At 36.9% G+C, this 12,767-nt stretch overlaps 1 protein-coding gene across 3 annotated transcripts in view; it reads right to left on the bottom strand.

Moving 5' to 3' along the window:
- The window catches only part of LOC150076514 (trafficking protein particle complex subunit 11-like), a gene marked incomplete at its 3' end in the record, with an annotated part of 510,629 nt that overhangs the window by 85,517 nt on the left and 412,345 nt on the right, over nt 1–12,767 (bottom strand). For all 3 annotated transcript variants that reach the window (XM_090388020.1, XM_090388018.1, XM_090388019.1), the window contains 1 exon segment: nt 11,290–11,349. In XM_090388020.1, coding sequence (XP_090244146.1) covers nt 11,290–11,349 — 60 coding nt within the window.

Here is a 12,767-nt window from a genome sequence, read left to right as displayed (position 1 = left end):
AGTTCAACTAACGCTATCTAGTATATGACTATCGTATCACAAATGCGGGAAAGTTACGAACGGTAAATCTACGGACACTTAAGTATTAATTAACTTTCAAATCTCGCTGTCTCAATTCAGAATAAACTAACGATCCTTACTAGGTCTATAAGCTACTTACAGAAATAATTCGATGTAAAAAATATTCAATCAAGCGGCTAAATATGGCTAAAGAACTTCTCGTTCAGCGGAGTTGCAAACACGTGGATACCCTTACCGATACTTTTATGCAATTACAAGGCCGAGTAAAGAATAAATACACCAAATTAATCAGAAAATCACAAAATAATGTTATACTACTAAATTTAAATCAAAAGTTTTAGAAAAACAATAATTTCAAATCAATAAATAAGAAAAATCCACTTAGCGGCTTTGAACACGACCGTCTCCTAGTAGCCTCTTACTAGGAGGCTACCTCCTAGTAGCCTCATATCATTGATAAATATACAAAACAACAGTGGACCTAACACCGAACCCTGTGGGACACCACTAATAACATTAGTCCACGAAGAGCAACACCCATTGATTACCACCCTCTGTCTTCTCCCACTTAACCATCCTTTTATCCATTGTAGCAACTTACCCATAATACCATTCTGCTCCAATTTGTACAATAGTCTTCCATGCGCAACAGTGTCAAAAGTTTTCCTGAAATCCAAATATATGAATTAGTGTCAAGTGTCATGCCCAAGAATCGGATATTGCTGGTAATTGGTATCTGTTGATTTCCCAGTGATAATTCCGGTTCTGGATGTAGTTGGCATTTTTTACAAAAGTGAATGGCTGCAGTTTTGATTGCCGACAGATGATAACCATTACGTGAAGTCCGTGACACTATTTTGTTTATTGCAAGCTGCAGATGTCATTCAATGGAACGCATATTCTGTGAACGGCAAGATACTGCAAGATCATCATCATCATCATTGGCCATTTTCAATCCACTGCAGGATGAAGGCCTCTCCAGCAACTTTCCAGTTCCTTCTGTTTTGAGCACTGGCCATCCATTTACTACCCACAAACTCATGAATTTCATCTACCCATCTCTGCCTTTGTCTTCCAGGTTTTCTTCTAGCTATCCGTGGGTACCATTCTGTTATTTTCTTAGTCCATATGTCATCAAGCTATGTGTCCTGCCCAAGACCATTTTAGTTGTTTAGTTTTGATAAGAATATCCTTTACTTGAGTTTGCTGCCTAATCCATGTGTTTCTCTTCTTATCTAACAGTCTGATTCCCAATATAATTTGTTCCATTCTTCGCTGTGTAGTTCTCAGCTTCTCTTCCATTCTTTTGGTGAGTGCCCAAGTTTCACTTCCATAGGTCATGGGGGGGAGTATACATTGGTTCATTATTTTACGTTTCAGACAAACTGGGATAATGCTCTTCAGTATGTGACTATATTTCCTGAATTCTATCCATCCAAAATTTATTCTTCTTTTGACTTCCAGCCATTTATCATTATTACAGCTAATAACTTGTCCCAGATAAGTATATGACACCACCTTTTCAATTACTGCTCCTGCAATCATTATTTCCCTTTCTATGGCATACTTGTTCATCATTATTTTTGTTTTAGCCATATTCATCTTTAGTCCAAAATCCTTACTAACTGTGCATAACTGATTAAGATTTTCCTCTAATTCTTTGGCATCGTGGCTTATGACCACAATGTCATCTGCAAATTGTAAATGGTTTGGGTACTCTCCGTTCACATTGACTCTTTTCTGCGACCAGTCTAATCTTCTGAAAGCTTCCTCAAGGGCAGCAGTAAACAGCTTCAGAGATATTGTGTCTCCTTGTCGAACTCCTTTCTCAATTTTAAATTTCCTACTGTCTTTGTCTAATAAAGGAGGTAGCACTCTCATATATTTTCTTCAAAATCATGATATGTGGGGAATCTATGCCTTGTCTTTCTAGTGCCCGAAACAGTGCCTTATGCTGTATGGAGTCAAATGCCTTTTCATAATCCACAAATGCCAGGCATAATGGTGTTTTATATTCATTTGCTTTCTCCATTAGCTGTGATATTACATGAAGGTGATCCATAGTTGAGAATCCTGTTCTAAAGCCAGCTTGCTCTTTCGGTTGATTCTCAACAAGTGTTCTTTCTAATCTGTTAGTAATGACCCTTGTGAACAACTTGTAGATGTGGGATAACAAGCTAATTGGTCTATAATTTCCAATTTCTGATTTATCTCCTTTCTTATGCAGCAAAACTATGATTGCATTATTCCACTGCTTAGGCGTCTCTCCTTTTCTAATGCACTTTGTGAAGAGCTTTGCCAGTTTTTGTGTTATGTCTCTTCCTCCCAATTTTAACAACTCTACAGTAACTTCATCTTCCCCCGGGGCTTTCTGATTCTTCATTTTCTTCAATGCATGTTCTACATCATCAGGAAGAATATTGGATATGTCGTATGTGTTGCTAATTTGCAATTCATCTTTCCCACTGCTGGCATCATTCCCTCGCTCCTTGTATAATTCTCTATAGTAGTCTTCTGCTATTTGAATTATGCGTTCTCTGCTGTTTATAAGTAAACCATTGCTATTCTTCAGTTTCAGTATCATTTGTCTTTCTGTATTACTGCTCGTGGCTGCTGATTTAAATCCTTTGTTTTCCCTACATGCTTGTTTTACTTTTCTTGTGTTAAATCTTCTTATGTCCTCTCTGAGTCTCTTTCATCATCAGCATAAAGGTAGATTTCTGCATTACCCAAAATATTCTGCACTAAATTGTTTATGCTGAGGGCAAAGAGTGTATCGCTGAGTACTGATCCCTGTGGTACACCTTCTCTTTGGATAAGAGCTTGCAAAACAGCATTACGATAACTCACTTGAAAAGTTCTATTTTTAAGGTAACTCTCTATGATCATTGGGAGTCGACCTCTGAATCCTATGGCATACAGGACTTGCAGAATACCACAGCGCCAGGTGGTGTCAAAGGATTTTTCAATATCTAGGCACACCACAACAAGATGTTCTTTCCGAATAAAGGAGTTCCATATGTTACACTCAGCTTTCACCATAAGGTCTAATGTGGATTGGTTTTTGCAGAAGTCGTAATGATTACAACTGATGACTGAGTGGGATTCTATCTACCATACAAGTCTACTGTGTACCATCTTTTCCAATGTCTTGCACAAGCAGCTGGTAAGGGATATCAGTCTATAGTTGCACGGATTTGTCTGATTTTTTCCAGATTTTGGAAAAGCTAGCACAGTTGAATGACACCATGAGCGAGGATAGTAGCTTTTGGAGAAGATCCGATTCAAAAAAAGCAATAGGGAATTTAATACCTTTTTGTCTAGTGTTGCAACATGAGGTAATAAAGACCGTCAGGTCCTGATGCCCCTTTGTTGATTTGTTTAGAGCATCCTGTAGCTCCAACATTGTAAAGGGTTGATTGTATGGGAGTGCTAGTCTTGTACTGAAATTTAATTTGCTTTGCTCAGTCCTTTAAAGTTGCTGAAAAGCTGGTTCATATGCAGCTGTATCTGAGATTTTGGCAAAGTTTTCTGCCAGGACATTAGCTATTTCAACTGGAGATAAGTCTTGTTCATTCCATCTCAGTATTGGAGAGGATGTTGGACGAAATCTACCATTCAGTTTTTTTATTTTATTCCAGATTATTCTGCTGTTTGTGTTCTTCGTTATAGTAGAGAAACTGGATCCAAGAGTCTTTTTTTGCCTTTTTCCTTATGAATCATGCTTTTGCTTTCAGTTTTTTTAAATTTATAAGATTCTCAGTATTTGGGTGTTTACAAAACAGGTTCCATGTCCTGTTTTTCTCTTTTTTGGCAAGTTGGCACACATCACTCCACCAAAGATTGGCATGTTTAAAAGAACCAGTACAGATTTTTGGAATGGCCTTTGGTTTCTGCATTTAGAATCTGAGATGTGATGTGCTGTGTGGTATCACTGATGGGTTGAAATTTGATAATTTCATCATTGAATGAGTTACTTGAAGCAAATAGCTTCTAATCAGCCTTGGGAAAATTTTCATTTTAAGCGGGAATTATTTGCCTGAGGGATTCTAATTGTTTGGATTTCACAAATTATCGGATAATGGTCACTATTGTCACTGTTTTTGTCCAGAGTTGTCCAGCAGATGAGTGGATATTGGAGAGCAGATTGTTAAGTCTATAGTCTGCAGTGGAATGTATTTAGTAGCGACTCTTGAATTTACTAGAATGGCCACACCTCCACGCACAGTGGTATTGTTATTTCTATTATGCTGATATATAGTATAGTTCTTGATTTTTGGAATTACTTGTGGTGGTAGATTAGTTTCTTATAAACATATGCTTACCGGACTATACTGTTGGATTAGGTCATAGATATCATCGATGTTGCTGCATAGGCCTCTACAGTTCCACTGTATGATGTGATCCATTATTTGTTTTTAGCAGTTGCATTTGATTCAGTCTGCCTTTTAGGTCCAGTCTGTTTTTGTCTCTCCAATTTTATTCTTTCTTTTTTCGAGAAGATAGGAAATGCTGTATCCATGTCGTCTTCTGCGTACAGATCTAAGATTGGCCCATCCGGGTTGATGTTTTCATCTGTATCCATATTTGTTACATTTGGCTGACTTTTCTGCATTGGGACTGCTGTTTTAGTTTTTATGGTTTCTGAGGAAGACTGCAATGCAGTTGGCAGTACTGTAACTGGTGTGTTGTTAGCACTATCTATCGCATGCTGTTCCTTAGTAGATTGTTGTGAGGTTGAGAGTATTTCTCAGGCCCAATCTGCAATAGACATGGATGGGGGAACTGACACGTCAGTTTGAGTTGTTGCTGCATAGGTGTATTTAAGTGTAGCAAGCATAATTTGCTTCTTTGCCTCTTGGTAAGTCACTTTCCGCTCTACTTTGTATTTTTGGATCTTTTTTCCTGTTTTCCATAGTTCACAGGACTTTGAATAATGTTGGCCTTGACAGTTTGGAAAGTGTGGTGTTTCAGCATCACATTCCGTTTGTGTGTGGAATTTTTAACCACAGTTTAGGCACACTGTGGTTGCATCCCTTCGACAGACTATCTGAGAGTGCCCAAACTTTTGACACTTATAACACCTGATGGGATTAGGAATGTAGGGTCTTATGCGGCAATTGAGATAGCCGGCTTTAACACTCAATGGTACATTCGGTGTGCCAAACATAAGGACGATGTTCCGCATAGGAACAAGCTGACCATCTTTTCTGATCATAATCCGCTTAGCATGTGTGACTTTTTTGTTCTTTTAATTATTGGACTAATTCATCTTCTGTGACATTGATCAAATCCCACTCAGTGATGACCCCTTGGGAGGCATTTAGTGTTGCATGTGAGGTAACTTGCACGGGAATACCACCAAAGGTTGGGAGTCTCTGATTGCTTACGACTCACTTTCAATTAGTAGATCACTTGATCTAAGTCTTTTCACCATTTTAAGTGAACTTGCTGAGCTTTCCAATTTCTGTATCAGAAATGAGGAGAGTGTACTCATGCATTTGTTTGACAAGGACTGGAAGATAAGGAAAGATGGACATTCCTTTTGCTCTGTGTCAGTCTGCAGTCTTTTCGACTGTGATGTGTCATGGTCATTATCATTTAATTTAGAACACGATGAGCGTCAAGGCTCAATTTGAGGGAAATTGTCAAATTCCATTTTTGCTCCTTTTAGCCCTGGGAGAGGACTGTCTGCGAATGACAGTTGAAACAATGTAGAGGATTCGGGATATACAGTCTTATATTGCAGTGCAGATATCCTGCTTTTACTGATCTGGGTAGTTTTGGTGTGGTTAAAGTGAGTGTCAGATTCCTGGTGGGGGTGATTATCTTTTCTTTTTTAATTATAATTCTTTTAACACAGATGAATTCTTGTTCCTGGAGCTCAATTTGAATTTCCTCTTCAGGCACATTTAGAAGGTCCCATTCCATAATGACACCTTTTGAGGTATTTAATGTATTGTGTGAGGATACCGTTACTGGTATTCCTGGAAAGGTTGTCATTTGTAATAATCTTTCGGATGTTTAGAATTGGCTGTTTCTACCAAAATATCACCTGATTTTAATCTTTTAATCGTTTTTGGTGGGCCAATATAACTCTCAAGAATCTTTTGTATGAGAAAGGGTGACAATTGGCCTACTGCTTTCTCAGTATTTGAATATATACTAATATATGTTGGAGAATTTAAAGCATGGTATATAAAGGGAATCTTTGTGGAGACAGAGTCATTTCTATCACTTTTCTGGTTGCCTTAGAGGTATCTCCGAAAGAACTCGATTCCTCATATCTTGGGTCAGTTCTATTCGGGTCCATTGACCCCAGTGAATTCCTAGGTATTGGAGTCAGTTCGCTCCATTTCGTCCTGGAAGGGAGAGCTATTCCACTCCAGGTTACCGGCCCCTTCTTAATCTAGTAAAGTTTCTTTCTTTACTATAGTTATTTAATTGTTTTTTTTTTTGATTTGGTAGTTGTTGGCACATCGGCTTCTGTGGCCATATTGCACCTCCCAAGGTTTTTTTTTGCAGTACTTTGATCCAAGCCCGAGGCGGGAATCGAACCTGCGACCTTTGGGTTGCCGGGCAGGTACTTTACCCACTCGGCTAGCCCGGTCGGCCTTATTTAATTGTGTAATATTTAATAAATACTTTCAATAAGGAAATTATTTCTATTTCAAGAAAGAGCACTAATTCAGAGCAGTCACTTGATCGTTTGGAACCTGGGGCCCCCAGCTTAGGTAGTATAAATCTCCACTCTTTGAGTGGCATGGTGTGTAGGTAAAATAAGTTAGCATTAGCAAGGGCACATGATCCAAGAAAGAAAGCTTATATAGCATCAGCCAAAAAAAAAAAAAAAAAAAACCCCTTATTTCACTCATCCCCTCACTCCAAATGTTTGTCAAGTTCTGCCTTGAATCTATTTAAGCTATCAACTTCTATGACAGATGGAAGTTTGTTCCAGCAATTTACCACCCGCTGGCTAAATGCAAACTTCCGCACATCTATCCTACAAATGTCTTTCCTCAATTTGAATTTATGCCCTCTCAGGTAATTATTCTGAGCAAGAGGAAGAATCCCATCAGCATTGAGCATGCTCAAACCATTCAAGGCTTTATACACCTCAATCAGATCACCTTGCAGGTGCCTAGTCTCCAGGCACTGTAATTTGCAAAACTTAAGCCTTTCTTTGTAAGAGCAACCCTTTGTTCTGTTCACTAATCTTGCTGCCCTTCTCTGTACTCGTTCCAACAGCTCTACATCCTTCTTAAAATGAGGCCTCCAGACCTGTATACAGTACTTAAGGTGTGGCCTGACCATCGTCTTATACAAGGGGATAATCACCTCCTTATCCCTGCTAGAAAAATTCCTGTATATCATTGACAAGACACCATGAGCTACTCTTGCACACCATCTGCACTGCTCAGAAAACTTCATATCTGCCTGCACAATTACCCCCACGTCCTTTTCATTCTTTACCACTGTCAGTGTGGTACCAGTGAGTTGATACGTTACTCTGGGATTACTGCTTCCCATATATAGTACTTTACATTTGTCAATATTAAACATCATTTCCATCTCTCAGCCCATCTACTCAACTTTTCTAGATCCTGTTGCAGCAGTGTACTGTCATTAGTGTCATTAACAACGCTGCCAACCTTCGTATCGTCTGCAAACTTGGACATTAAGCCTGTTATACACTCATCAATATCATTTATAAATACAGAAAACAACAATGGACCCAACACCGAACCCTGAGGGACTCTACTAATAACATTAGTCCACGAAGAGCAGTGTCCATTGATTACCACTGTCTTCTCCCACTCAACCATCCCTTTATCCATAGCAGCAATTCGACAAACAATGTTCGACAAACATTTGACTCCATTATGTAATTTTAATATTTCCAATTTGGAAGTAAACAAAATTACAACACAGAAGTTTCAGTCCTTTATCTTCAAACAATGTTTTATTGTATACAGTAGCTCCTCGTGGGATTGAGCCAAATGCTTTGCTGAAAACTAAGTAAACAAGTCAAAATTATCTCCTACATCCAACTCATGAGTGACTGTCAAAATAGGTGATCAGGTCTTCAGGTCTAAACATGATCTTCCCTTTATATACCATGCTGTGTTTCCTTCTGAATTCTATTTCTATCTAAATGACTTGTAATGCACTCTTTATTAATGCTTCCATGGTTTTTCCTTTCACCGAAGTCAGGCTGGGTGGGTGGTAATTATCCACTTCACTTGAAGTCACCTTTATATATTGACAATACATTGGCACATCTCAAATCCAAGAGAATAACTCTTGAATCTAGTGACAACCTCAAAATTAACCTGAGTAGTTGAATGCACTCTCTTTCCACCTCCCTCAAAATTTAATGGATACATGCCATCAACTCAAGGAGCCATAATTGCTTTAAGGCTCAAAAGTTTTTCTTATAAATAATTTAAAATTTCAATATCGCCAATTTCATGCTTTCCATCTTCACTAGCACAGTTTCTCCTCACCACGAAGGGTCTTTCTTCTGTAAATATCAATCCAAAGTACCTGTTCAATTCACCTACAACATCAGCAGGGTTGTCTATATCTTTCCTGCATCCATTATGCAAGAGTTTATCTGATTTGCTCTTTTCTTTTTAATATTTGTGTATGAGAAGAACTTCTTGACTAGTATTCATGATGAGATAAACTCCTGTTTTGCCCGTTCTTTACTCTCTTTGCCTGTTGTTATTTGTTTGTTATTTGGTTTTTTGGAGCATTAGCAACTAAGGCCATAATTGCTACGGGGATATGTGGTGGTCATTCCTTGACCTTTCTGCATCCTCCGTATTATTTGGTGGTCACAGGCTCGAACTCCGGTCTAATCAAGAAGCGTGTGCTACGCACTGCTGCTCCTGCCCACCTGGCTACGGAGGCACCCTCCTTGCCTGTGGTATTGTTACAAATCAGTTTGTAAACATTATAGGCTTTAATCGCTTTGTTACTTTTCCATGCCGTCGTTTTTTTGTTCTATTAAACTAGCTAGTTCATTATGGGGTACTTATTGTGGTACATACCAGAATCCTTCTTGTGCTACATTTTCTTACTCTGGGGAGAATTTTTCTCAGTGTTGTTAACAGGAGTGACAAACTACAGGGATGGAACACACTTAAACAGAAAGAGTGCAAAATATTTGCTGAATGAGACAGTGCTGGGTGAGTTGAAAAACTGCTAGCTCTTGGGGGCGGGGTGGGGTGGGGTGGGGGGAGATACACAGAATAATAGATTAACAATAGCCACAGGCAGAGTTTAAAGTGATTTTTGCACTGCTTCTATTAAAACATGGAGCAGCCTGAAAGCAAGGTGTTAGGAATTTCAAAACCTGCTGTGGGTTCTCATTGCACAAACAAATACATGGGCTTTCTTAGGGCAAATATAAGTGTACACTAATGCACTAGTAATGTGTAAATAAATTTGTCAAATTTGAAGTACTGATCAAATCATCAAATGTAGATGTGGTGATATCAGAGAAATGGTGTAAATCAGATATAAGGAGTTGAGAATTTGAATATGGCGATGTACAGAAAGGACACAATGTATAGCTCTATATACTGTGTCCACAAGTGTATAAAGGCCACAAGTGTAGATTATAGTGTAGTCTGCATGGTGTGCCTTAGAGGTGTGTTTCTCTGTTGTTCATCTTGCCTCTTTGCTTTTGGACCCTTGGAAGGCCAAGGTCCCACCATTGCCTGTCCTTCACCCAAGTGTCTAGTGGACCAGGTAGGGTTGCACGTCTTTGGCTTGGAAAAGAAAAAAAAAAAAAAAAACAGAAAAAGAAAAGAAGAATTTTTTTTTTAAGTGAAACTTCTTTAGGTACACCCCAGGCAGTTTTCACAAGGGAATAACTTGCATCTATGGAGTGACAAAAATTGCCACAAAAATGCAACACAAAATTACGTACAGCGTATATAGCAGCAATGCATGATGCAATCAGTACCCCAACAGTGTGGCCACAGTGTAACTCGCACATGTGTTGCATTTGCATTTTATATCACTATATCATAGCTTCTAGCATGATATAGTGATATACCATTTTTACAAATTTAAAAACCAAAATTTTTTTTTCATCATTCTCTATCATATTTCATAAAAAATTTCGACAGAAAAAAATTGTAAATTCAACATGTCGAAGACTAATAGTGAGCATTGCAAGGCATATAGACCAGATATATGTGCAATGCGGACCACCAAAACCACCTCCATTGAGTACAAAGAAGAGATCTGTAAAAACTTTGTAATAAATTTGTAAAACAATTGTAAAATATTAAACCACTATAACATTGAAATAATAAACATTTCAAAAGATTCTAAAGAAGTTTCACTTAATTTCTGCTATGCATGCTCGGCACATAAACATGAGTTTTAAATTTTAAATTTATTTTAATTTTGACTGGGACTCCCTGGAGTTACTCTTTCCTATTAAGAGGTTTAGGATCTTCTTTTGGTTGAGAACTTTAGAATATCTGCATGGAATAGGCTGTAATACACATCATGGAAGTTAACTACTTGCTTCTTGTTGATTGCTATGCTTTAATGAAATAGGCTTCTTTGAAGGTTCTTCTTCTGGAGTATGATGAATCTGTTGTCAGAAGTATGGCGTTGGAGAAATCCAATATACCTTTGCAGCAAAGGGTGTGTGCATCTGTTTCGGAATTTTTGATTCTACCATGTTGAGTTGTGACTGTTCTCATATCCCGTTTGTTGAGTCTTCTGTGTGTTTCTCTGATGTGGGTTAAGTTTCATGAGCATTACATAAAGTACACGGAGCAGCTAGGGTTAGATCTTTGATACTAGTTCCTGGATAGTTTCTGTTTCAGAGATTGGGTTCCTGCATAGAATGTGGGTTTTTGATAATTTGGCTACGATGCAATTCCTGCAATGGAATAATGACTTAGTCTTAGGTTTGTCTTCTTTCTTCTGTGGAGGTCTGGAACTATTGTTTAGAGTTTTGTTGATGCTGTCTGCTAATGCTAGAAGATAATGATTCTTTAAAGCTATTGCTTTTATGGTTGAGATTTTAGTGGAAAAGGATATTACAGGTTCAAACTCCTAATGTTTCTGCATATAGTGATACTAAATACATTTAGTATTTAGTATCACTATATGCAGATTTTTTAATTTTTTGTAATTAAATAATTAACAAACATTTCACGACAATGGCTGCATATTTTTTTTAATTTATAAACAATAAGTGGTAAAGAAAATATGATAAAAAGAATAACATCTTACCTTAATGAACACTTTACGTAATGCAAATTCAGTACTTTTCATATAAAACTTCTTCTCTATCTAGATATAAAAAAATAACAACTTCAAAATTTTTTCAAAAGTATAGAGGGAATAAAATAAAAATATAATCACAATAAAAACTTCACTAAATCAGAATTCACTCATTTGGACCCTCTATAATTCACATTACTATATTTTTTTAATATATATTTTATTTATGCAGAACAGATATTTTTTCCTAAATAATCCAAATCAAAATCTAAATCAAAGAAATTTAATGGTACAATTCCAAACTTTTCAAAATGGTTTTACGACAACTTGATAAACAAAGTAAAATCATTTAAAAAATGAAAGGTAAATAAAAACATTAAGACATTCTTATTATTGGATAAGGCACCTTCACATCTTTCTGATGAATTTTATCATGCGATAATGGCAACCTCGAGTGCATTTTCGTAAATTCAAGTACCACAGCCCTCATACAACTTAATGATCGGGACTAGCAGAAGAAGCAATGCTTTCAGAGCTGCTAAGTGGGACTTTCTTTATTGCTTAAAAATTGTTTTTCTACAACTTTTGATTTAAAATTGGTAGTGTGGTTATTGTTTATGATTCTTTAAGTCTGATGGTGAATTTGTTTGTTACTTGGCCTTGCAGCAAAACACAGTCAACTTCTGCCACCATTATGTATTGAACTGATAAGAATGTTCGAACTTTGCTGCCATTGTTATAGTATTACTGAGTGAGTGGTAGAGGAATTTGAGTGGTTTAACTATGATAAATAGTTAGCTTGAAAATTCAAATCACATAGGTTGGTGTTAGTAGAATAACTTTTTATTATATATTATAATTAACTTAACCTTAAAGCATAATGGCACAGCCTAAATACATATAATGTAAAATTGGTAGCATGGTAAGAACATTGCTGCCTAACTGGTGAATTGAAATAGGATTATTATTGCATTTAACTGTTGATTTAAAATTAAAAATGTAATTTCTGATTCTGTGATTACATTGGTGAATTTGTCTGCTACTTATCATTCATAACAGCTTAAGAAACCACAGGTGACTTCTACCACCACTGTTTCGTATCAATAAGAACATTTGAATTTTGTTGCCATTATTACAGTATTGAGTGCAGTGTAGGGAAATACTGGCATTTTAATTGTGGCAAATAGGTGGCTGTGAAGTACGAAAGTTCGAATCATGTATGTTGGCATTAATCAGATAAATTTATTATTAGCATTAGCATTAGTAGAGGCATTTGATGCAAGAAAGCAAGCTTATGCAGCATCAGCCAAAAAAAAAAAAAAAAAAGTAACATAAGTAACATTATCTATTAAAATTACTTAGAACATACAAATTGGCATTAGTTGAAGCATATGATGCAAGAAAGGAAGCTTAAATAGCATCAGTCGAAAAAAAAAAAAATAAAATAAATAAAAATAATAAATAAAAGATATAAAAAAAAAAAAACC

This window comes from Mastigoproctus giganteus, chromosome 13 (genome assembly GCF_048544385.1).
Source record: "Mastigoproctus giganteus isolate SK-2022 chromosome 13, ASM4854438v1, whole genome shotgun sequence".
In the NCBI taxonomy this organism is placed as follows: Eukaryota; Metazoa; Arthropoda; class Arachnida; order Uropygi; family Thelyphonidae; genus Mastigoproctus; species Mastigoproctus giganteus.
The sequence above is the reverse complement of the archived record's forward strand: the minus strand, read 5'-3'. Positions and strand labels throughout refer to the sequence as shown.